Source organism: Pezoporus occidentalis, unplaced genomic scaffold, assembly GCF_034315485.1.
Source record: "Pezoporus occidentalis ecotype Australia unplaced genomic scaffold, CSIRO_AGI_Poc_V1 ctg14, whole genome shotgun sequence".
In the NCBI taxonomy this organism is placed as follows: Eukaryota; Metazoa; Chordata; class Aves; order Psittaciformes; family Psittacidae; genus Pezoporus; species Pezoporus occidentalis.
In genome coordinates this window covers 6,754,141-6,780,045 of record NW_026913209.1, presented here as the reverse complement: position 1 = coordinate 6,780,045, position 25,905 = coordinate 6,754,141, and the positions used below count along the sequence as shown (strand labels likewise).

At 38.5% G+C, this 25,905-nt stretch overlaps 1 protein-coding gene across 1 annotated transcript in view; it reads left to right on the top strand.

The window, feature by feature from the left end:
• The first annotated feature begins 5,195 nt into the window (after nt 1-5,195).
• The window catches only part of LOC134159104 (V-type proton ATPase subunit S1-like), a 55,710-nt gene continuing 35,000 nt past the window's right edge, over nt 5,196-25,905 (top strand). Inside the window, exons 1-6 of the mRNA XM_062609707.1 lie at nt 5,196-6,150; nt 12,586-12,703; nt 12,809-12,877; nt 18,908-19,101; nt 20,155-20,198; nt 25,543-25,628. Of these exons, the coding sequence (XP_062465691.1) occupies nt 5,885-6,150; nt 12,586-12,703; nt 12,809-12,877; nt 18,908-19,101; nt 20,155-20,198; nt 25,543-25,628 (777 nt within the window). The 5' untranslated portion in view covers nt 5,196-5,884. The remainder of the gene's footprint in view (nt 6,151-12,585; nt 12,704-12,808; nt 12,878-18,907; nt 19,102-20,154; nt 20,199-25,542; nt 25,629-25,905) is intronic.

Below are 25,905 nucleotides of genomic sequence, written 5' to 3'. Positions count from 1 at the left end.
GTTCTGTACTGAGCTGATTGTAGAACTGCAGGACATGATCATTTCAGTTGACTTATGTGCTCTCCAGGATCTGAGCCTTTAGGTAGGAATGGCTGCTAAAACTGGGCTTCCTCCAAAGTGATAAAAGGGATTTTGAAGAAAATTATTATTTGAATGGCAAGAAGGAAAACATGAATCACATAGATAGTAACCTACCTCTTTAAAAATTTGTTTCCTTTTTTTTAAATGGCTTTAAAGATATGTACTGATCCCAGAAGAGCGATTTGAATAAAAAGTAAGGCAATAGTACAAACCAATGTGAAAAGTCCATTGATTTCAATGCCATGTAATGTTGGAGATTTTTGGATTTATGGGGTCATTTAGGTTGGAAAGGACCTTTAGTAACATTGAGTCCAAACTTAGACCTAATGATATCCAGCCCACCAGTAAACCATATCTGGAAGTGTCACATCTGCACCTATGGTGGCTCAACCACTTCCCTGGGCAGCATGTTCCAATGCTTGACAACCCTTTTGGTGAAGAAATTTTTCCTAATATCCAGTCTAAACCTCCTCTGGTGCAACTTGAGGCTGTTTCCTCTTGTTCTGTCACTTGTTACTTTGGAGGAGATTTTGATGCCCACCTGTTTGTATCCTCCCTTCAGGTAAGTTGTAGAGAGTGGTAAGGTCCCCCCGAGCCTTCTCTTCTCCAGGCTAAACAGCCCCACTTCCCTCAGCTGCTCCTCAGAAGACTTGTGCTCTAGACCATTCACCAGCTTCACTGCTCTTCTCTGGACACGCTCCAGCAGCTCAATGTTTTTCCTATAGTAAGTGGCCCAAAACTGAACACAGGATTCAAGGTGCAACTTTACCAGCGTGGAGTACAGGGGGATGATCACTGCCCTGGCCCTGCTGGCCCCACTATTTCTAATACAGGCCAGAATGCTATTGGCCTTCTTGGCCTCCAGGGCACAAGCTGGTTTATGTTCAGCCGCTGTCAACCAACATCCCCAGATCCTTTTCTGCCGAGCAGATTTCCAGCCACTCTTCCCCAAACCTGCATGGGGTTGTTATGACGCAAGTGCAGGACCCAGCACTTTGCCTTGTTGAAGAATTGGTCTCATCCTCTTGTTACTGAATTTAAAGCAAATACATACATAGCATTTATAATTGTATTATGTTTTGAAAAAGAATGAATTTAAAATAGTTACTGTTCTGATTGAAAAGATCAGAGTAGAGTTAAAGATACTGCATTTCTAGAAGTCATTGCATTTTATCAGGAGAAAAAAACCTGTTCAGATAAAGGTTCAGATCTGCCAATTTCTGTTAAAACTAAGTAAAGTCTTTAAATGTACACCTGATCACATTTGCTTGAGTTTCAGAGTTACACACAAGATGGTTTTGGAATCTCTTGGTAAAAAAGCCTCTGCTTTGGAGCCTATTTCTTTCCAGGGTAATGAGGACAAATGGTTGCAAAGTGTCAGTGCCTCTTCAAAGGAGAATAGGTGAAATTCTAACCTTCTCTCTTCACTTCTGGGAAGTGGCTAATGTGATAGGCTTATGAAGTCTCTCAAATAGTGGTTTAGAAGTTGGGACCATGAGGAATGTATGTGTCTGAAACACTGGTGAAAGTGCTGGGTTTGCCTCAGTTGTTTCCTGGATGTACATACTCACTACCAGGAAAAAGTTATTGGGCCACATGGCTTGTATTTCTCTTTCTGTAGCAGAGACCCGTGGCCGATTAACACCTGCACTTTAGCTCACAAGACTCTTTTGTGAGCAGGACTCTTTAAGTTTGAAGTAAAAATTGCCATCTGCCCACCTCCAACACCACTGCTAATCCATTTCAGAGGGAAAAGTTCTGGCTTTCCTTCCACATGCAAAAGTGGGTAATACGTTCATTAAGCAAAGCAGCACGTGCATTTTACCTCTGAACTCCCAAGGGGAAAGTCCATACGTTTTCCAGGATATAAATTTCCCTATTTGTGTCTTAAAGGAAGAAGTGAGAGTAATATGCGTAAATCAAATAAAAATCACGTCTTTGCCCCCAAAAGATGCCCGGATGAGCGAAGTATTAATTGCCTTCTTCGATAATAAAGTGATTATAACAAATAATAAAACAGGATTATAAATTATGTGAAGGTAGCAAAGTAGCTGCTGACCAGTTTTTGGTATATGCAAAACACTTTTTCAGAAGGAAATGATACTAATAGTAGTTAAGATTAAAAAAAAAAAAATAATCCAAATTTTGGATTCTTTTAGGTTGTTAATTTTTTGGGGTTTTTTTTTTTTTTTTTCTTTTTTTTAAAGAACGTAAATTTGAGTATGCCTGTTATCTGAGCTGGAGGAAAAAGTTTTTTAGTATACTGCTGTTAGCACCCAAACCCATTGCTCAAGGGTCAAATTTGCATGCAAAGTGGATGGCACTTATTTTTGTCACCTATATATAGCTAGTTCTTCTGGCTTACCTTGCACTGTAAATTGTCCTTGTTATGATAGTCATCCCCTTTAGCCTGACTTACAGTCTTAAATTTCCATCATCCCACACAAATGTGGCATTCACACTTCTTTTTATTCACAATTTTTTACATTGGGAATGTGGAATTCTGAAGTTGGGAGGATCTTTTTTTTTTTTTTCCTTTGGTTTGTTTTGAAAACGAGGATTCATAAGCAAAAGAAGTTAAGCCTCCATTATCTTGGTCTTTACTCTCCAGTTATTTTTTATGAGTCCTGTATTTCAACTTTGACAGGATAAGAAATACATAGGGTTTGTGATAGGCATACAATTATAAAAGAAAGCATTTTTAATTCCAGAGAAATGAGTAGGAGTAGAATGTAAATACATGTTATGTCAATATTATAGCTTCTTTTAAAATTATTTTAGTTACATGGTAATGGAGATATATTTTTCTTCATTGCAGTTTCATAATGTTTTCACAGTATTCTGAGTTTCAGTTTCTTGAATTTAGAAAGAATCTTCATGTGCCAGCAGTTCTAAACCTGGACTCAAGATCAGCTATGGGTTTTAAAGGGAAAAGCCCTATGGAAAACGCAGCCGTAAACCTTTTGTGCTTTTGTGTATACCAACAGACGCAATCAAGTGATTTAGGTTCCTGCTCACAGATAAGAGAACCACTGTGATCTCATCTCATTTTAATCGAACGGAAGTAAGGAACCTTTTTGAAAAATTTCTCTGTGATATGTATCTTTTTTTCTTATCATTTGGCAAAATATATTTTTAGGATGGAAAAAAATGCAAAAGGAGAAGATGCATGCAGATGCATTTGAGAGCCAAATTTGCGAAGGGAGGCAAATTAACATCCCACTCAATAGGTTCTTCTCATTCCTTTGTTTTCAAAGCTTTCTTCACTTCACTTGTTCCCAGACTGTGGTTTGTGATGAAATATTAAAAAGGAAAATTCAGTTGGTTTTCAGTTAAAAGTTTGATCATAAGTAATATGGTGATCTGAGAGAAAACAGTCTGGTTTTGTTTTAAGACTGTTTCCATAAGGCAGAATACAGAGTATACCCACAAACTGCTCCGTCTCACTTGTATGTAGTTTGGTTAGTCTGTGCAAATGCCCTCCAAAAGATCGAGCTCAAACAGGTGATAATCTAGATTTTGAGATATTACCAGCTGGAAAGAGATAGGGACCTATCTAGGATACCTTTATTTCATAATTGTCTCCCTTGTATTAGCTTCTCTTTTGTTTTCATTAACCTACTTTGTCAGCCATTTTGAATGTAAGAAGCCAGGAATCTCTTACATGACTTCGGGTTTTTGTCCAGGGTGTCAGCATTTGAGTACAAACTTATAAAAGAAGTTGCTGACACCAGCAGTGGAAGTTTTGAAATTGTGTAAATGCTTTAGCCTAAGGAAAATGCTCCGTAATAATAGAGTCGAGCACTTGTCACCCATTTAAAAAGTATAAAATTGTCAAATATTTATTAATAAATCATTTGCTCTTGTAGTGAGGTTCCTGTCAGCTTACAGCATGTATTTGTACAACACTATGTATTTGTTGGGTCTTGATTTCAGTACATTCAGATCAGATTGTGAAGGTTTGACATGGAATGCCTGGCAGAGTTGGTCATATTTATTAACTGTATTAGTTATGGAGGAGACCCATTAGAACTTACTCTTCACTGGTTCCTGTTAGAAGCATAGTAAGATATGCGTAAGATATGTTGCTTTCTTGCTGTTTTGCAAAACAAGGATCTCTGCACCATGCTAGCTAAAGCATGAAAGGAATCACAATCTGAGAAGGCATGGTCTTAGTCAAATAAAAGTATTAGTAATTATTTCTCCAGACTGCCAACTGCAATGCAAATCTAGTCGGTTCTGCAAAACTGAGAGTTTTGTGGTTCCTTTATTATTCAGTGGGCAATCATATTGCGCACTCGTGATTTACATAATGCTGACCTTCAGTTCATCTTCATTTCTTATATAAAGGGTAATTGTAAGAAGCAGACAGGAAGACTTACAGTGGATTGGCTTTGTGGGCAGGAAATGCTCACAAAACCTGGCAAGACTATTCTGGACAATTACATGAGAAAGATCTCTCACGGTCTGGAAGATACCATGGAAGAGTCAAGCACTTTGAGAATGACAAAGTATTTTGCTTGTGTTGATGGAGCTATTCCAATTCATACAAAATTCTCCCTAGGGTATTCCAGTTCTACCTCTGTCTGTACTCCGGATTGCTGTCTTACCCATACAAACCCTTAAACAGACAAACACTGGCTTGTAAAAAGGGAGATGAAGGATTTCTACTACATCTCTGAGGAGAGGAGGAAAAAATTGCAATTAAGGATTTAAATTCAGTGTTATGCAAAGGTAACACTGAGAAGAAAAGGAACATGTAGATGATAGGTTTTATTGCTTCCCTCAAAATCATTATTTTTATCTCAGAAATCTGATTTCAGACAGCAGTGATGAACAAATTCCCTTGTAGACAACAGCACCACAACAGTATGCTGTCAGGTAAGGCAAATGCATTTAATTAATTTACGTGTGCTCAGATTCAGAAGTGCGTATCTTCTGACACATTTGTACATTCTCACAATTTTCATCGTGCTTCCTTATTTTGCCGTTATCACAACTCGTTTTAACACAGCTAACAATGTCTTCGGTGTATTATTCCCTAACATCTTGTTCCGATTGTGAAGAGACATCTGTGCCCTGTGCCAAACATGTGCCGAGTGACTGCTGCTGCCTAGTGTAGTGACAAGGTGTAGAAACAGCTCAGTGCTTGGCAGGAGTAAAACAGTATGCCAGAGGAATTTGCTTCCCAGCATGAAGAAATTCTCTGTGACTATTTTGATCTTGCACAAGACTTGTGAAGTACTGAAGTCATGTCAGGTTCTGAAGTATTAAAATTTGCTCCTGACTTTTGATATTTTTGATTTTTGACACAGCATTGCTCCATGCAAAAGATAGTTTAACAATTCCATGTTTCGGTGGATACACTCTTAAAGTACCATTTTCTCACTCTCTTCCTTCTTTCTGGAATCTGGAACGGGTAAATTTATTGCAGATTTCAAACCTGTCAACACCCAAATGTGTGACACCAGCTCTCAGTACATCTGAAAGAGCTAAGCTGAGGGACATGCTAATATGTAGCAGGGGAAGAAGACGGAAGTTCTGCAGAATACATTTTGTGCAGTACAGAAAACTTTTCTGTGAAAAACTCCATTTTGAATTTGATCAACGCTGTTATCAGCCTGCAGTTATTAGCGAGTTAGAAAACAGCAGGACAGGAGTTTGGACTTCATGACTCTCCTTTGTACTCGAACGTAAGAGGAATCTGTGCTTATACTGTGGAGAGTTATATGAGCTGCTTAAATGCCAGACCTGAAAGTTATTAAAAATATGCATAACTGCCAACTGCAAGATAAGGAAGTTCATGTTTTGGAAACTCCCACTGTCATTAGAGAGCAACCTCACCCAGCAGCCTGGCTGCATCCGGATAATGCAGCTGAACCAGGAAGTGCCACTGTGCATACGCTCGTGCTTTGCCTTTGCAGCTGGCCAGTTACGCACACACTTGCCTGGAGTCATGACACGGCTCTACTCTGCTGCTCCAGCCCCGCTGCTGTGCACCCTCGCTGTGCTCTTCAGAACATCTCTGTCGGTGCGCCATGTACCGATGCTGCTTTGGTCATCTCAGAGGTAAGAAATGTAATAAAAGAGTATCTGTACTTGTGCTGTTGCTCTGTGTGTGTGTGTATGTGTGTGTGTGTGCAGAATATATTGTATTTAATCAGGTGTAAATAACCTCTGGGCACTAAAATTACCCAATAAATAAATTGGTCTCTCAGCAATCAAACAACATAACTGATGAATTTACCCATTTTTATTTATAATTTTAGTGTTCTAAGATGGGCATATTCTTCAAATCTGAAGTACACATTCACCTTAAGGCAACCTTGAACTCTGCTGTCACAGATGTCATGACTTAAAGGCACAACATAAGGCAATCTTTAATCCCTGCATTTCTTATCTCCTGGATCCTGATTTTTCACTTTTTTTTAATGCAGTTTTTTTTTTAGCAGAACACACTGCTGTATGCATAAACATCAATTGTTAAAAAAAACAGCAGTCTTGATGGATCATAGAATCGTAGAATCATAGAATAGTTAGGGTTGGAAAGGACCTTAAGATCATTAAGTTCCAACCCCCCTGCCATTTGCAGGGGCACCTCACACTAAACCATGTCACCCAAGGCTCTGTCCAATCTGGCCTCCAGGGATGGAGCATTCACAGCTTCCTTGGGCAACCCATTCCAGTGCCTCACCACCCTCACAGTAAAAATTTCTTCCTTATATCCAATCTAAACTTCCCCTGTTTAAGTTTTAACCCGTTACTCCTTGTCCTGTCACTACAGTCTCTAATGAAAAGTCCCTCCCCAGCATCCCTACAGGCCCCCTTCAGATACTGGAAAGCTGCTATGAGGTCTCCACGCAGCCTTTTCTTCTCCAGGCTGAACAGCCCCAACTTTCTCAGCCTGTCCAAAGAGTCAAGCAAAATTTAGGGATTTGCATACATGCATGAAATGAAGACTTTGAACCTTTCTCGAAAGAGCCTGATACAGACCTCGTTTTTTCCAACCAAGAATTCTATTCACGCAGACTTTAAGGATTTTATACAATTATTTGGTATTTCCAGAAATACGGTAGCTTAACAGCTTCAGGTGGGGCACTGGATATGTGAAGTTGTCAGAGGACTATGCGCCTCTTACTCACAAGGCTGTCTCTTCAGGGCATACACATTGTTTTTGTCTAGGAAGTACTGTCCCAAAATACAGTAAGCTGATGTCAGAGATCTGTAAGAAAAGGCTCCTGAGGGCTCATGGGATCAGAGGACTGACTGGGAGGGCTAAAAGCAAAGTTCTGTTCTGGGTGGGAAGGTGGCAACACAGCTGCTATACTCCATAGAATTTGTTTAATATGTGCTTTGGCCTGAGTAAATTACTTGACTCTTGCCTCCTGATTCCTAAATCCTCTTTATTCTTAACCTGGTTTATATAAGTTATAAACACACTAATTGAGAGTCCATCTCATACCCTCAGAAAGCAAGTATGTATTGTATTTAATTCAACCTGATCTCAGCTCGGCATTTATTTGCTTATTTATTTGTCTTACACAAATAATTCATTACACCAACAGTATTTGGAATTTGTCACAATCCAGCTGGGTGATTCTCTAAGCATAAACTGCTTAACTGTACCGTGCACAGCCTTGGTACACAGGTTAACCCTCACTTTTGCTGTAGGTAAAATGTTGGAAAGAGTTTGTTTTAGAAAAAAAGTGTTCCTAAGAGACTAAGAAAAGATCAGTGATTCCTTTGTCCTACTTCCTAGTTGGTATAAACAACACACTTGTTGAAAATAAAAGCAAGATCTTATCAGTTAATCCTGGGTGGTCATAAAAGCAGACTTTCCACTGAGATGCGATTAGCATCTTGCTTTAGATTAGGCTGCAGATTGTTCAGGTTTATACAAATCTGGACCCAGAAAATCAGGATAGTGGACTGATTAGTCTGGTTTCATGTTTCCACAAATAGAACATTTTCTGGAGGAAGCGTTCTTCCAACCATGACCTTTGCATTTTTGAAAGGAGAAGGTGAAGTTCTTGTGGGGCAGAAGTTAGTTCTGGTGAGAGTCAATGAAATAACAGGAAAGCGTATACATGGTATTTTGTAAAATAAAGAAACAGTAGCAACAACTTTTGGTTTGTAACCCTGAAATGAGTGCTTTACGTCTTGGTACTTCACGGTGATGCAAGGTTTGCAGTATGTGGTCTTCAGGCTTATGAAACCTAGAAACCTAGAATTTTAGGAAAAGTATCTAAAGAGGTGCAGCAATTATCAATGGATTTCTATTCACTCTGTGGAAACGTGTCCCACAGTTTAAAAGTTCAGTGATTCACTAATCAACAACTGAGATCTGTTCTATCACCCTCTCCCAGGTTATCTGGTAGGATCTGATATCAAATAGTTGAAAGGTAATACATTTTGCTTTTCTTTAGGACTAGCCATTGTTTGTAAAGCCCTGTCTCAGAACAGCTACATTAGAATAATGTAACACTTTAAAGTATCTCTTTTATGCATTACTGCTGTACTATAATCATGCTATTAAAGATAATGTTAGATATCAGATACAGATGAAAATTACAGCTGACAAATATATGCAGTGTACAAAGCATAAGGTGAGCGTAATATATATCCTTTCAGGGATATTAGTAATACAAATACCTCTTTCCTCTATAAAGAAAAATGCAGATCTCTACTTTGAGAAAAATAAGTGCTTTTAACCAAACAAAAATCTTTCCCATTGATCCCAGCAAATGATGGAGTGGAAATAACTCAGTATGTCATGGTGTCCTGCTTTTCACAAAGGAATACTAATGTATCAGTAGAGATTCTCCAAATAACTTTGGCCTGGACAAAATTTCCTTTCTCTTAAATCAGCCTTTAAACTAATAACTCCAGTTGCTTTTCAAAGCAAGAGAGATGGAGAAGTTCCTCTTGCAAACAATACACAGCAGAAACTTTATTTAGCCATTTTGAACCAATATCCAGAACTTTTTCTTTCCTTCCCCAGATTAGAAAGGGAGCTTGAGTAAATAAATTGATTAAAATTAGCTTTTACAATTGCCCCTCATGTGTTTGTTTTAGAAATTATTTTTGCCTACAGTCATTGCAAAATGCATTACTACATTCATTTATGCTATGCTAATACTGGGAAATGAATTCTTTCCTGGAAAATCCAGATTATAAGTGACTTTCTGAGACAGCGTTAATGCTAAATTGTTTATTTACTGTGTTTCCTAAAACTGCAAGGAATTAACTGGAAAATCTACTGGAAAAAGGTGGAACATGAAGAGCATACAGTGGAACAGAAAAATGTTTTAGCTGTAACTTTATGTGACTCCTGTGGAGATACTGTGTGCTAGCATGCAAGCCAGTTTACTTCTGCTGTGCAGGAGAAAACACTATTTCTTATATGGTAATCACAATGAGACTGAAAGAGACAAATGACAAGAATAACGTGGAGGAAAGAGTTCAGGAGGCAGCTACAAAGCGAAAATGTAGGCTCGCAAGTAAGAGTTACTGTTATCTTACCATCTGCCCTTCTGGTGTGTTGGATACAAGAAATCTTGAAATCTTTGTTTTCATTAATAGTAATTCCAGTTCTGCCTAGAAAAAACACTGGTCAGTTAAGAATCTGTATGCTTAAACCTTTTGTCATGCCAGAGCAGTTAAGGACAAGAAAGAAGCAGAATAACAATCTAATGTCTGCTATTGGTGGAGAGAACAGGTGATTTTTAAGTTTCCTCCTTTTTAGCCAGCAGAAAAGCACTATATTATCAGAGATGCTCATCATTGTGAGCCCCCATGGCTCAGGACTCTAGGATGGCTCTGCAGTGCAAAGGTTAAGTCTGATGTGCTTGGCATGCAGAGGACCGCAGAAGGCTGTTCATCTTTGGACATAACATTATGTGTGAGCAATCAATAGTAGCAATCAATATGTGTGTTGGCCTACTGCCTGTTTCATCCTTTGCCACCCCTGACTGATCTCTTGCTGACCGCTTGATGTGAAGCATTCAATGGGATGGGCCTGTTCACTGCATTCAGTAAAGCGCACCGTCAGCGTAGCCGTGATGCACTGCCTGTGGCAGTCATGCATCTCCATTTCACTCTGCAGTTCACAGTAAACCAGCTAGTACAACGTAAAACATATGGCATTTCCCATCTGAACCATGGTGAGAATACTGTTGCACCCAGCTGACAGTAGCAGCCCCCTCAAAGGGTATAGCCTTGCCTACAGTGCTTAGCAAACTGTTTAGAAGCAGCACAATAAATGCATGTGTAATATACTGAATGTAAGCGTTAAGAAAACACTGCGTTATAATAGAATTATTGAATAACTGATGTAGATTTATTTTTCTAATGATGATGCTGGAGTTACTAAAGTTGACTGGAAGCTAAAAGGTCTCACAAAAAGTGCTTTTCAAGATTGGATAGTTAGCAAGAACTGCTACAAGGAACACGGAATAGCTTAGAATAAAGTATGCTTTAAAACAGTATCATTACATTTCTGAGTTTTTGAGTTCACAACAAAAGCCTTTGCCATTGTGCTGCTGCAAATAGCTTAGTTTTGTTTTATGTGCTATTAACTTTTATTCTTAACTACATGTCCACAAAGCTCTCAAAGTGTTCATTTTTTTTTAAGATTATATTTATATAATTAGTTTATAAAATAAATATGCCAAGATACTCACTTTCATTTTCTTTCATACAACCCAATTTTTAACATCTCTTAATTTAACCTATCTTCTTTTCCTTTAATGTCATTAGTATTTTGCTGTGGCCACGCAATGCAAAAAGTCAGTATGAAAGTCAATTCCTGAACAACCATTCAGAATCTTTGAGGGGTTTGTGTTTTCATGTATCTTATTTTCAAAGATCATACTTAATATTTGTGATAGTGAGGTTTGTCTTTTCTGACAAGTTGAGGCATTTCTGACAAGTTGAGGTTACAATTTCTAGCTGTTTGGCTTTATAAATACAAGTTAATGTGAATTTCCAAGCACAAATTAACAAAGAAATGAGGATGCTGAGTAAAACTAAGAAAATGTCAAATGATAATTTCAACCAAATAGAAAAAAAAATCCTTGCTGCACAGCTAAGTTTCCTTCTAAAGCTTGAAAAGTGACCGGCAGAAAACCTACTAGAATTTAACATCTGCAGCACATTGTCCTGAAAAAGTTTTCCACATGTACAGTTTAATCTAATACTCTCCCAAACCCCAAAATCTGAAGTAAGCTGGATATCTAGTACTGCAGGAGTGTACTGTTTTATCTCTGCCATGGGTCCAGTTTGAGGCTTTCGATTCACTTTTGGCAATCTTCATTGGAATTACTGGGAAGTCTTGAAGTGAAATATAGATTTTTCCTTATCCAAGAAACAACATTGAAACCCCCCTATGTGTTCATTACCCCTGTTCTGCTTCCATCTTAAGAGACTGCCAAGATTGTTCTCACTCATAAAAGCTTGCTGTGCAAGGGTCATTTTCAAATTGCTTTTGGGTTAGAAAATTTAATCAGCATCTCAACTTCACCAAATTGCAATCATATAAGAGCTGGTGCTACAGCACTCAGCGATTCGCTGTATTTTATTGTTTGTAATTAGAACCAATTAGAGGATCTGGAATACCTGATTTCTCAGTCATTACCAACTGATACATATCTGGGGAAGATGGGAGATTGTGCTTCAAATGCTGGGTTTTCTATAGAATGAGTTTTACCTTAGCCAAAACACCCAGGACCAAAGTATTCATAATAAATTTCATCCCTGTAGACCCATGTTGCATACTGTTAAAATCCCAGTCATGTGTTGAAAGAATAATGCCATCTCATTTTGTCCATAACTATTTTTTGGTAGCAGCAAAGCTAAATGAATGAGAAATTTCTCTTTCCAGTCCTCATAATGACAGGTTGGCAAAAAACTCGTAAGCTTTTCTTGGTGTCTTGAGCTATTCTGTTCAGAAGAGCTCTTCTTTCTGGAAAGGCAGCAATTCTGAGCTGCTTCTGCAGAATCGGTCCTTCACCATGAAGACCTTAAGACAGACCATATTGTTTACAATGACACTGAAAAGCCACTTTTATTTAACAAAAGATTTATTAAAAACCTTGATTTTATGACAACTTGTGGTCTAGCCTGAGTTCTACTCCTCTCTGGCCACCAAGATATCCAATGCACTGGAAAGTGGTTTGGGAGTTTGGATTCCCTCTGGGAATTCTCTGTGAATCTTTTGAACATGTTATTCTTCTTTCCACTCAGTAGCTATTTTTGTTGCACACAAACAAGAAAGTAGAGGCAGTTATCTTAATTGGACCATTTTTTTTCATCCTGTAACACAATTAACATGATGTGGGCATAAATGGGCAAGTTCTTTTCCTCTTGAGTAGAATGCAAGTAAACTGAACTGTAAACCTGATCTTAAACCAAAGATGATATCGTTACCTTCTGTTTCATGGTTAAAGAAAGAAGAGGTGTCATCACTAGCAGCATGTTTTACAGAAAAAACAATTATTTTTGTAGATTACAGTGGAATGCTGCCTTACATGAAGGACACATCATCTCAGCACAGGAACTGACTGTACTCTTGCAACCATTTACCCGGAATTCCAGAAACCTCATCTTGTTCCTGCAAGATATGGTATGTAACATTAATTCCTTTTTTCTCACCAATGCTGAGTGCTGTTCTGTACCTGAATGAGATGCCACAGCTCCCTCTCACCAATCTACTCTCTTTGTTTTTCAGCTTAGCATAGATGATTTCACATACCTCAGTGAATCCTACGCTAACAAGAATCCGTTTCAAAATGTTCAGGCAAGCATTTCTCTCTTTTATTTTTTTATATGTAGTATTTAAAATTAAGAAACCCCCAACAAACATGTAAGAAAGATGCAAACAGACAATAATTGAGAAAATTAAACTGAATTGCAACAGTTTTCCTACTTTAATTATTTATTGAGATTATTCCAGTTGAATCAGATGGGTTAAAGGAAATCAACTGAGTTTGCAGAAATGTCTTTCGTAGCTATTTTATCTGAAGATTGAGTTTTCAAAATTCATTGTAACTGACAAAATTATTCCTAAACGTGCTGCAATTTAGTGTTGTAAAAAAAATAAAATATACATATATATATATATATATATATATATAAACTTCAAGACTGACACCCCAAAATTCTGTTTTGGAGCCATAGGAAGAAAAGAAGTTATAGGAATCAATTATTTATTACTGATTTTCAGAACTGAACCCCCATTTTATTTTCATGCAGGGAGTTAACGGTTTCACGTTCAAACACGGTTAATATGTAACTAGATAGTGGATTGCTTTAATCTTCATGAGAAAAAGAAATGCTACTTGAGTAACTTGAAATGAACTCCATGTGCAGATTCTAAGATGGAGTCCTCCTGAGCCAGTCAGCAACTTCAGCTTCTGTCCTCGCTGAGGAGGTTTATGGATTTTTTGCACAGCATCTATGATTGTATTTGCATGACCATTTATTGAACTGTAATTATATAGAGGAAGTGTTCACACATGAAAGCCATAAAGGTATTCCTGCAGGCAGTGCAGGAGGAACAGAGGAAGTGTAAATTCCCAAGCACCACACGGCGAGCTGTATGTGTTATTAAATACGTAAATATTCACGTATTACCTTTACATCTATACTAAGAACCTCACATCTTCCTTGTATTATTAATACTGGATATCTTCATCTCTTTGCCACATAACAGCAGTTTAAAACTGATGCTAGAACAAAACCAGCTATTCAGGGTATGTATACGTATGCATTTTCTGAGGAATGAATGGGGGTACTCTTCTTTTGTAATATAAGGATCAGCGGTTGTCCACAGGCAGATGTACCGGTACTTCTCTGGTATGCCTTATACTCTCCAAGTTTCAAACCTATGCAAGGCAGTCTGCAGAGCAAAGTTTGCTGCTGTCTAACAGCAAAACTCGTTTGATTTCAGAAGCTGTGTGAAATGTGCACATGGCATTGCAAGCTCCTAATGATGTGGTGGCATTATTTAAGTAAGCCCTGGATGTCTAAAAGGAGGCATATTAAACTATTTAATACTTTTTTTTGCCTTGTAATCAGGACTCCATCAGCACCGTAGATAGAGCTTGAGGTTAGAGATGAGTCCAGAGATTTACAGGTTTAGAAATTGGATGGTGTACTGAGTGGATGGAGACCTACAGAGAGCTTGTGAGGAGGTCCTCAGCTAAACAAAGGTCCTTTGTTTATCTATATAGCTATATATCTTGGGTCTGTATCTGGCAGAGCACAGAGTTAAACCCAGGTTTTCAACAAGCTGAATAAATGTCAGTAACTGCTTTCTGACCTTGCCTCTTTTCTCTGTCTGTCTTGGGGCTGAGAAACTGTTTCTCATTACAGCTTCTTTAAAAATTGAAAGTTTCTTTTGACAAATTGCTCACCTTAGCTCCAGCACTTCCTGGATTTGTGCTGTTGGACTTGAAAATCTTAATACTTTTCTAGCATAATTCTGTGGGTGTGAGGTGCTGTAACTTGAGTGAAAAAAAAAAGGGATGTATAAATTAAATATTTATTTTTCAGCTAGGTGCTAACATGGAGAATTTTGTCAATATCTATTGCATAGACTTGGAGCTTTTAGGACCAGAAATCATCTTTCTAATCATCCAGTTCCATCTTGGATGTAATAGAGGCTACAAAAATTTGCTCAGTTGCTATGGCATCAGTTGCACTCCACTTGAGCTGCTTTGGGAAAGAAACTCATTCTTAATCATGCTATGAAAGACTCTCATAATATGCACAAAACACAGGACAAAGTGAGGGTCAGGTCTGAATTTTCTCACTGGGGAAATTAGAATCTTGGATGTTGCATAATCACAATTTTTATACCTTCACAAGTGATTCATTAGGCTGTAATAGGCACTCCATGTCACTTGGGCATCCTCCTTTTGAACTTCAGAAATGGAAATTTGTTCACAACCTAAACTGAAGATCTCATTTAGAACATACATGTTCATGTAGCAGCATGTGTACTACAAGAGGGAAGTGTTATTTGTAAAAGAGTTGGAGGCTTGTAAACCACAGAGACATTTACAGAGGGTACATTTGTTCAACTGTTAGCAGCTGTTTTGAGCTTTTGGTATCAATGGGTTTGTATGCAATAAAAGAATTCTATTTCCAGTTAATACAAAAGGAAGCTTATAGGTAGATCATTTATCTTAAACATTCAAAGAATTTTTAAATTAAATAATAAAATACAAAGATTAGCACTTGGAGAACTTTTTTGTCAAGCAGTCACCTACCATACAAGCTTCTCCCCACTATAATCCTTCCTTGTTGTTGTAGTGTGTATTTTATTCTTTGGAATAGTTCCTCCCATTCTTGGACTTCAGGTTTCCTTCTCTAGGCTTCCTCGAATCTGTCTATAACCCTTGAAAAAAATCTGATGTCATGTTTCCCACCATACAGTACAGTGGTATGGAGGTTTGTTCAACAACGGTTTCTGTAACTACAACATATTTTATCAGCTAAAGTAAATCAGATCAATTTTTATTAAAATCATAACATGTAGCTTTATGCATACATTTGGAGAACACAGGTATAGTGTAAAAGACTGCAAGAGTAATAGAAATTGGAAGGTTAAAATGCAACAGTGATAATTTTCTTCGTAGTTATTACTGTGTGTAGAAACAGATGTGCTTCCAAATGTGTTTGAAGAGATTTTTCTGTTTGTATAGATAACCCATTGACCAACACTGTAGAAAGTAAGTACAATACTTAATATTTTTGTATTACATACAGGTAACAAAATAATACTTAAAAGATCTTTTTTACATGGAGGAGCCTGCCTACTCTGTATGTAGGTTCCCAGATATCTCCACAGCAAGCACAGGAGCCTTTTTCCAAACAAATGTTTTTATTATAGGACTGTCTATCAGCTTTGATACCAAACATAAGCTAGTTCAGAACAATGAGTACACCTACCTAATCTCTTATAGATGGATGCACAAGTCTTTAGCAAAGATTTTAACAATAGTTTTTTAATGATAGACCTAAATTTACTCTATTCCAGGATCAAATTGCTCAGGTATAATATCAATCCAGTTAACATAACACTGAAATGAGAGCTGGGCAAGTAAGTCCAAGCACAGCTTTATCATAGTGTAGCTACTTGGCTTCAGGATGGCTAGAAATGTGGGCAGAGACATCCCAAACCTACCTTCAAAAAAACCTGAACAGTGATGTATGTAATCCAGGAGTGAACCTTCCTGATATTTCATCCGGAGAAGTGCTTCAGGGAACAATAAAGAGGGGAACTGTACTCAGAGTAAGCTGCCTGTAGACAGGTTATAAATTCTGGCATTTAATGTAGGAATTCCTGCTATTAGTCCAACAGCTCAATAGGAGGTTTTCTTCTTTTTCCTTCTCCCCCTTCCTCTTTCTTTCCTAGCTACTGCATGGATGTACCTCTTTCTTCAGTCTTTTAGCAGATTTCTCAGTAGCCCTTTTCATTCTCCGCCCTCTTTGTTCTTGTGTTCTGAACATACATGGCAGTTGAAATCCTAAAATGTGTAAAGCAACGTAAAGAGAAGTGTGCAGTGGCCAAACGTCAAGAATGACAAACAAGAGGCATGGGATCAGAACAGCTATCTGAGACTGAGGAGCAGATATCCAGCTGTGTCTGGCTTTCAGTTGGAAAGCAGTTGAATACCAGCGTCTGGAAGCTGAGACAGATGGCACTGCAGGATTGCTTAGGAGCAGAGGCACAGTTCCAATAATGCTCAGTAACGATGCATTTTATATCTTATTTTACAATAAATGAGTAATCTGTTTAATACATGTCCTTGGAACAAGTGCCTGCTGCCATTCTGGCTGCTGCTAGGGGGCAAAGGATTAAATATTGAAAAAAAAAAGAAAAAAGTTGACTATTGCTCAGAATTTTAGCTCTAAATTCATATAAACAAACAAAAATGAAGCATATCACTGTTTCCTTCCTGGCAGTGCTAAAAATGCTCAAATACTTGTGAACCAGATCAGTACTTTCTGCTCTATTTTAATTTCTGCAGTTATTTTTCTATCAGTCTGTCAAATCAGACAATGCTGCATAATTCTCCCTTTGAGAATCTATAGAAATGTGAAAATAACTAGCCCTTGCCTAGGAAGAAGTACATGTGAGCAATTAAGAAGAGCCAGAGCAGGTCAGAAAAAGTGGTAGGCAGTTGGAGGACAGACAAAAGGGAAAAAGAGTAGGAGGAGAGAAGTGTTAGCAACAGCACAACACTTGCATAAATTAGAGGGAGAGAGAGTCTCCAGCAACTTGAATATCTGAATGTTGGAGCATGTGACAGACTCAATCTAGACTTAAATGTAGAAAGTGGGAAAGCAAAGTTAACAAAGTTTAAACTAAGACTCAATTTAAAAATGTCTTCTAATATTTACATTGAATTTGGGGTACATTAATTTTGATCATTCTCAAGTCTCCATCTTAACATTTTTTTCTGCCTGAATATTTCAAGTTAATTTTATTATCAAGAAAAATATTTGGAAAGATGTTTTTTGACTAATCAGGTTTCAAATTTATAGAATGAGGATGTTTTTTAATTCATTTCACTCAAGTATTTTAATCAGAAGCTGAGCTGTGAAGATTGCAAATAAAGTGATAGCTAAACTGATGCTTGATTATCTGAACCAGTTCAGCCTGAGCATTTGTCATGGTCTAAGCCCAGGCTGTAAATCCTAACCACGCAGTATACCCCCCCCCCCCCCAACTCCCGGAGGGATGGGGAGGAGAATCGAAAGAATGCAACTCCCACCAGTTGAGATAAGAACAGTCCAATAACTAAGGTATAACACAAACCACTACTGCTACCACCAATAATAATAATGATAAGGGAAATAACAAGGGAAGAGAATACAATACCACCCGTCGAAACCCAGCCCGACCCAGCAGTGAACCAGCCCTTCTGGGTAACTCTCAGTTACATCCTGGGCATGAAGTGCTGTGGTATGGAATACCTCTTTGGCTAGTTTGGGTCAGGTGTCCTGTCTCTGCTTCCTCCTGGCTTCCCCTCCTCCCTGGCAGAGCATGAGGCTCACAAAGTCCTTGGTCAGGCTAAACATTTGAGCAGTAACTAAAAACATTGGTGTTATCAGCGCTGTTCCCAGGCCGAAAGTCAAAACCACAGCGCTGCACCAGCTACTAAGAAGGAGAAAAATGACTGCTGCTGCTGAACCCAGGACAGCTTTATAATTTGTATTTTGAGTACAAAGACAGAAAGCACATGACATTAAGTTTGTTTGTGTGTCTGGAAGCTTTCTATATCCTGAAACATGTAGCTTTCTTTAATAGTTAAAAATTAGACATTTGTCAATACTATGTGCTGTACTACCAGGATAAACACAATGGAAGGGTATTTATTATGCAAAGTATGACTCTGTACTGAATACAGATGCTGGAACTTGAGGTGTCTGACGTTGATCCTTCTCACCTCCAAGGTTCAGTTAGGTGGCTGTATGATGAGCTTCATTTCTGGCAGCATTCATAAGCTGTCTGTCTAGCTTGAGAACTTCTACGTCATCTGTCTCTCCTCTTCCACCACACTTGTGCAAATAAAGGTGAGAGTCTGATGCCCCTGGGTGTCTTAAGCTTTCCCCCAAAAGTCGCAGGAATGACAGAAGTGTCACCTCACTGCCCCTTTTCAGGAGCAGCCTGCAGGCTGTATCAGGCTGGTGAGAATTAACATACTGTTTACCATGATGGTTCCTCACCTTGAATTTTATAGTAAGGATACATTAAAAAACAAAGTTTGTGTTTAATTATTAAGCAAGTAAATAACTGTTTACAAATTTATTACAGGAAATTCTTCAGTCTTCTCCTTCATCTTTAGTTTTGCCAGCTGTTGACTGTGAGGCTACCAGGAACCTCCTGAGCTTTCTTCAGGAGTCAGAAGACTGGAACTTAACAAACATAACTAATCTCAATGTCTCTCGGCTAGAAGTGAATACACCTAAACCAAACTTGCTGGTGATTCAGCTACAACCACTTGTCAGGTAGGAGCCTGTTACAAACAAAACTGACCCTGTGTGTACACAACTTTGACAGTTTTTGAAAATCCAGGAAATTTAAAAAACAAAGTGCAAGTTCATAGGGTTAGCAAAGTTATTTTTCTTGCAAGGGTGAATTTGGTGCTTTTAGAGTCCCCTGATGAGCTTAGCAGGTGTAATAGATGAATTATGTTGAAAAAGTCAGTCAAGCATTCCATTTTGTCTGCCTCATTATATGAGAATGAAGGGACAACTAATAAAACTAAATAGCAACACACTTCTGGCAGAAAGGTTGAATTATGTTATACAATACATGATTAACCTGCAGAATTAATTACTAGAAGGCATTCCTAAGCATCAAAAAACCTGGCAGGATAAATAAACAAGCAGATAAACATACAGACAAACCTAAAGTTAATATGAATAACGAGACTGATTTTCATCACTCTAGAAGGAAAAAGAGGGCTATAATTCTTCATGTTTCCAGGCCTGGGACAACTGTGATCTAACAGAGCTGGAGAGAGAAATGGTTCCTTCAGGGAATGTATATTTAGAAAATATAAGGCTTGGGTGTATCAATTCATCTGCTCAGCTTGTCCTGTACTTTGTTCTTCCTAGCCTGTTACTCGGGCATTTGTACATGTTAGTATAGGGTGCATGTACCAATGTGTCCTAAAGCAGTGCAACTATAGCTATCACATCACTACACAGAAAAAGACAAGATACCCATTTTAAGGAGCTCATGTACAAACGTTAGACAATGGGCCAACACCAAATGAAAAAACAACCTGTGCAGAGATTGGTCAAAATGCCATCAGCAGTCTCGCTTCTCTGCAACTAAGGAAGTTTGAGGGTTTTGAAGAATCAGATGAAGGTGTGGTCCTTATACTGCTAATAGCTTTGCAGAAGAAAAGGGTCATGAGGAGGACATGAGAGAGTGATGAAGTGACTGATGCTGACAGTAATCTGTTTACTAGTCAGTGTCCTTGTACATTTCTGGTTCACATTGTTCTTGCCTAGAAATGATTTTTAATTATTTTTCTCCCACTCTTTTTGTAGTGGATTAAATGAGATTTCCACCCTGGAAGCAATTGCTGAAAATGGTAAGCAGTATAATCAAGATATAACTCACATTTCATCATTTAAGTCTGTGTTTTCATTTGACCAGATTGTATTCTCTAGTTCCTGGGTTTTGCTGTAATACTACTATTTAAAGGTTTGCTCTTCCCCTATCTATAGTACTTACAAGCAGTCAATTATCATAGAGTTGAAGTACTGAGCATCTGATTCAAAATCCCCCCAAATGGATATGGCACTGTGACCTGAAATGTAATTATAATTCACCTCTGCTTCAGGCATGGGCCTTTGCTCATGCTCTGAGATCCTCCTTGTTCATTGTACAGGCCCTACGTCTCCATGCAGCTTGAGCTTGCATCTCACCTGGTGCACAGGCAGCTGGAGATGTCAGGCTCATTCAACAGTTTGAAGGTCTTAGTCTCAACAGAGGGTGTGTGAATGAATAGCAAATGTTTTTCTAGTCTTTGGAAAACTATACTGTTGCCCTTCACAGCCTTTGGGTTTAGAGTCTTCTATTGTTTTTGCCAAATACTGCTTGTTAAAGTTCAATCTCTCAATATAACACTATAATAAGACTTCTCTTACCTACCATCTGGATGAGAAAGAGTTGCTATACACCCAAAAGGCACTGAGAGACATCTGTTTTGATGTTGCAGTTCTTTTGCTTACTACTTTAAATTAGAGATCAAGTTATAAAGTCTGGAAATCATTGTAATGGTATCTTCAGGAGCGTGTAGTATATTGTAGTGTAGTGTAATGTAGTGTAGCGTAGCGTAGTGTAGTGGGCTAATAATTAAACGGTGTCCTTAGTGCGTATGACTGTTTCTGCCTAAAGCTGGGGGTGTAAATTTGAAAATCAGGGGAAAATACCTTAGTACTGGAATCAGTGGTGTGTCCTTTCCTCTTTGTTTTTGCACTGCTCCAAAGTGAGTGTGTTTTTTGTACTCGAGCAGCTGGATTTACAGCCTTGATTTGCAGAGGAGTTGTTTAGTTCTTTTTTCTTGTCCCCAAGCGTATTAAATATGAAAAGCCTTAGCTTAATGCTGGCCTTGCCTAAACATTAGCCTTTTCTTTATGGGACATTTATTTCATCAGCTGCACAAACTCAAGAAGAAGTTTCCAAACCCTGTCTCAGGCCACTTTGTTTTGGAACAGCAAAGTTAATGGGAGACCTGTGGGATGATGGAGAAACAGGCTATACCAGCTTTCTAGTTAGTGTCATCTAGCTGTTACGAGGAAAAAGATGTGTGGATGAGGGAAGATCTGCTGTTTTGTATGGCCACGTGCAAAATCTGCACTTAGTATTCTGCATCTCAGCTGTGCTCTAGAAAAGTGAGAGTGTGGTCTGAATCCTCACTTCTGATTTATTTGCCAAAGTGGTCACTCACTTGCTGAATAAAAACTAGAAATAACATCAGCAGGAAGTTTTAATTCAAATGAAATTTACTGAGCCACAGTTCCTTAAAGCATTGAAAGTCTGTGCAGCAGATGGGAGAGAGTTGGAAGAGAGTCCTTCCAAAAGTAGTAGGTTAAGTGTCCTGAACACAGCCTTCCAAGTCATGTAGTTTGGGCTCCAGCAGCTCTAGGTGTTTAGGCACAACCACGGTCATTTGCTGAATATTGCTCTCAGGAGACCCTTCAAGATCAAAACTGCTTGCAAGGTTGAGAATTAATTGGCATTTGTTGCAGACGGACTGCTGCTAGATCCTACCTGAGTAAGCAACAAAAAATACTATTTTTCACATACTTTCTCACAGGAACCTCATTCTCACAAGGTTCAACAAGGCCAAGTGCCAGGTCCTGTACCTGGGTTGGGGCAATATCTCAGTATCAATACAGGGCATTAAGGGGTTGAGAGTACCCCTGAAGAGAAGGACTTGAGGGTACTGGAGGATGAAAGATTAGACATGAACCAGCTGTGTGAACTCGCAGCCCAGGACAATCTTGGGCTGCATCCAAAGGACCGTGACCAGCAGGTCAAGGGAGGTGATTCTGCCCCTCTATTCTGCTCTCATGAGACCACACCTGGAGTCCTGCATCCAGCTCTGGAGTCCTCAGTACAGGAAAAACATGGGCCTGTTTGAGAGGGTCCAGAGAAGGGCCACAAAAATGATCAGAGGAATGGAACATCTCTCCTATGAGAAAAGGCTGAGAGATCTGGGGTTGTTCAGCCTGGAGCAGAGAAGACTCCAGGGAGACCTTATTGAAGTCTTTCAGTTCCTAAAAGGGGCCTGTGAGAGACTTTTTAGAAGCGCCTGTTGTAATAGGACAAGGGGTGATGGTTTTAAACTAAAAGAGGGGAGGTTCAGGCTGGATGTGTGGAAGAAACTTTTTACCATAAGGGTGGTAAAACACTGGAACAGGTTGCCCAGAGAGGTGGTGGATGCACCATCCCTGGAGACATTCAAGGCCAGGCTGGATTTGGTTCTGGCAACCTCATATATTTGAAGATGTCCCTGCTTATTGGAGGGAGGGCTGGACTAGATGAGCTTTGTAGGTACCTTCCAACACACACGAGTCTATGATTCTATGATAAGAGAATTGTTAACCTATAAATGTGTAGTTGTTGGGGTTTTTTGTCAGTATCAGCATAAACCCATAGAACACTGCAGACCTGTATTAGGCTACCCAGAAGTTCACAAAGCCTCTTATGTTTGTCACAGAAACTTCTTTCCTTTCTGCTGTAGAGTGTTTTAAAATCTGACGTAATAAAATGTCAGAGAAATCTCTCCTGCTGTTTTACTCACTGCAGAGAGGAAGCTCTGTAAGACGGAACAAATGGGCTCAGATTCTTCCCATGGGAAATGTACTGCTCTGAGATATCTAGAAGCTGGAGTAAGCAGAGGTTTTTAGCATGTTGTTAAAATGAGGCTCATTACAAAATTCAAACTGGAGTTCAGAAACCAAATCTGCTCAAGTGTCAAGGGATTCAGGCTTATGGTTTTCTGTATGCTTCCTTTCAATATTCTTTTTTTTTTTAATTTTGCATGAGGTAGTGTTTGACATAGCTACTCAGTTTTTAACAGCTTTCCTAAATGTTTCTTTGCTTAGAAGGTTGCATTCTGTCATGTCAGTCTTACCTGCTGGATCCAGCATTCTTCAAAATTGATGGAAAAGCTGCCTATGACTCCACCTGCTTAAGATGAAGTGCTTTAACTACTATTGCATGTATTTCTTTTTCCACTCTGATTCTCAGTGCTTTCCACTCTTTCTCTTCTCTCTGATTTTACCCCCTCTCATCTTATTCTTTTCTGTTCTTTCTCTCCTGTTTGTAGTTTGTACTCCTCTTGTCACCTTTCTCCTTCCAGAACATTTCTTCTCAGTTAATTTCTTCCATCCATGTTCACGCAAAGAAATTAAAGTAGATTAGAAATTAACAGTAGCGCTAATACCACACTCCCTCGTGAAATTCAAGGGATGGGTCTTCAATGAATTAGAGGGGTTTACTTCTTCCACCAGGGTGTAAATTCAGGCAGTTTTGCTAACTGGAAGGTGTTACCCTAGACAACCTGTTTTACATTCATACATGTATGTAGTGTTTTCTTGACCCATGCTATCTAAAATTAAAAATACACTTCAGTAGAACCACTCTAACATCAATATCACCACCTGGAGATGCCTCTTTTTCCATCAGAGAGCCTGGGATGGCAAACCATGTAATTCAGGTACTTTAAAACATGGTGGACCATCTGGGCCCTTTTCCTTGGAAAATTTGAAGACACTCAGAAGCAAGGTAGAATTTTGAACACAGGCAAAAAAAGATCTATATCAACTCTGTTGCCATGAGGGTGTTCACAGCAGCTTCTCTGAATGAAGGAATTGCCTCTAGAATCTTCCCAAAGGCAAGAGTTATAGATGTTACTGGTAACTGTAGTTATGTGTAGCTCCTTACTAAAGTGACATGCAAATAACATGTTATTTCAGAAAGCAATCGGTTGCTTTAATGAAAGAAAATCCAGAGACAATCCATGTATTTTCCTATGTATTATTTTTTCTGCTGCAAATTTTATCTGAGGCTGCTGAGAATTTCCAGTGAGTTGCATCCTGTGCATGTAGAATGCAAATCCTACCTTATGTAATGCCTCCACACCCAATACAATTACATTAGGAGGACATAAGCAGTTGTTTTTCTGGGTAAGTCCATTTCTTAGAGTAGATCCTTTTAGCAATAATTTTTTAGAAGGAAGATTTACTTAGCTACAATTCTTGACTGATATGAGGAAATCAGTTTGATTAAAACCCTGCAGAAAAACCAATGCTTGCATTTTTACAAAAGCTAAACATTTTACTCAGCCAGCAGATCATAATTGCTGTAAGTAGAAGAGGCTAAAAAGGATAATAATATAAGCTCTACTTCCAGTACATGAAAATGAAATACAATTTCTGTAAAGTATAACCTCAGAATTTGAGAAGCCTGTATGTCCAGGCTGCAAAATATCCATTCACCACACTGGCACACGGATGAGAAGTGGGAAAGCAGTGAAACAGTAAATGTGAGTCTGCATTCTTATTTCTCTAGCAATCTCAATAACACCACTAATAATGGTTCTTGATTCACAGCTATTATGATCCTTATCATAAGCAGATGCTAATATTTCTGCAGACAGCTTGAAAACATTTGTCAGGTGTAAGTATTTGGCACAACTGCCTGTGGTTTCAGATCTAAAGGAGGATCTTCTGTAGAGGTGTCTTTGGACCTTTTTGCAAGGTCCTCTCTTCCTTGACTTTTCCCTCCTGGTTTTCAGAAATATCCCACCATATTTCTCTTTTGGCCCCCAGTGTAGTCAAGAACAAAATTTTCCATACCCTGTTGAGGGTGCAGAATCAGGCTCTAAATCCACTGAAGCAAAAAGGAATATTGCTGCCAACATTATGCAGGTCATGTCCCAAACTAAGCACTACATTGGGGGTATTGTGTCTCAGTGATTGGTTCTGTGTACTTTGTAAATCACAGAATAATGCTATTTAAGCTTTATTATTTATTTATTAACTAATCTTTACTGACAGTATATGTATCCTGCTCTCATCTCCTAAGTGATTTCTTCTGCTCTTGCTTTTAATTGCCCAAAGTTCAACCTTTCAGGTATTGTTTCTGTGGCATTTAATTTTCAGTTTCAAAATCACCTTTTTTTTTCTGAACTGTTGTAATTTAATTGCTTGTATTGTCTCACTGAAATTGTGCATTTTTCAAGACACTGAACATGTCTTACCCCATTTGTACCTAGTGACATATAAATGGTATGAGCACCTAAATAGCTTAAATAAATTAAATAAGCTTAAACATCTAACTCATTAATTTTCCAGCTACTGTACAATTTCAGCTTTCTCAGCTTGCAGAGTTTGTTAAATTATATGTGTTTCTATTTATAGACAAAATAATTGGAAGACTGACCATGGATTTGCAGGAACGAGGGATTAATTTTTCAGTAATTTATACTGCAGTGAGACCTTCAAGGGTGAGTAATCTTCAGTGCCTAGAGCTGTCAGATTTTTTTGGCAACTAGCAACTTGATGTTTAGAGAGAAATGCTGTAGGTGATTTTCAAGATTACACAAGCAAGCAATCTGTATTATATGAGGTTTTGACCAGAAATGAATTTTCATGTATGATAGCTGTATTACATAACTACTGCAGTTTTTCTCTTCTAGGAGACCATAAACTTATTTTTAAGGACTGCAATTTTAGATACTTTTTTTTTCCCCAACCGACTCTAAAGGTTTTATAGCAAGTTCT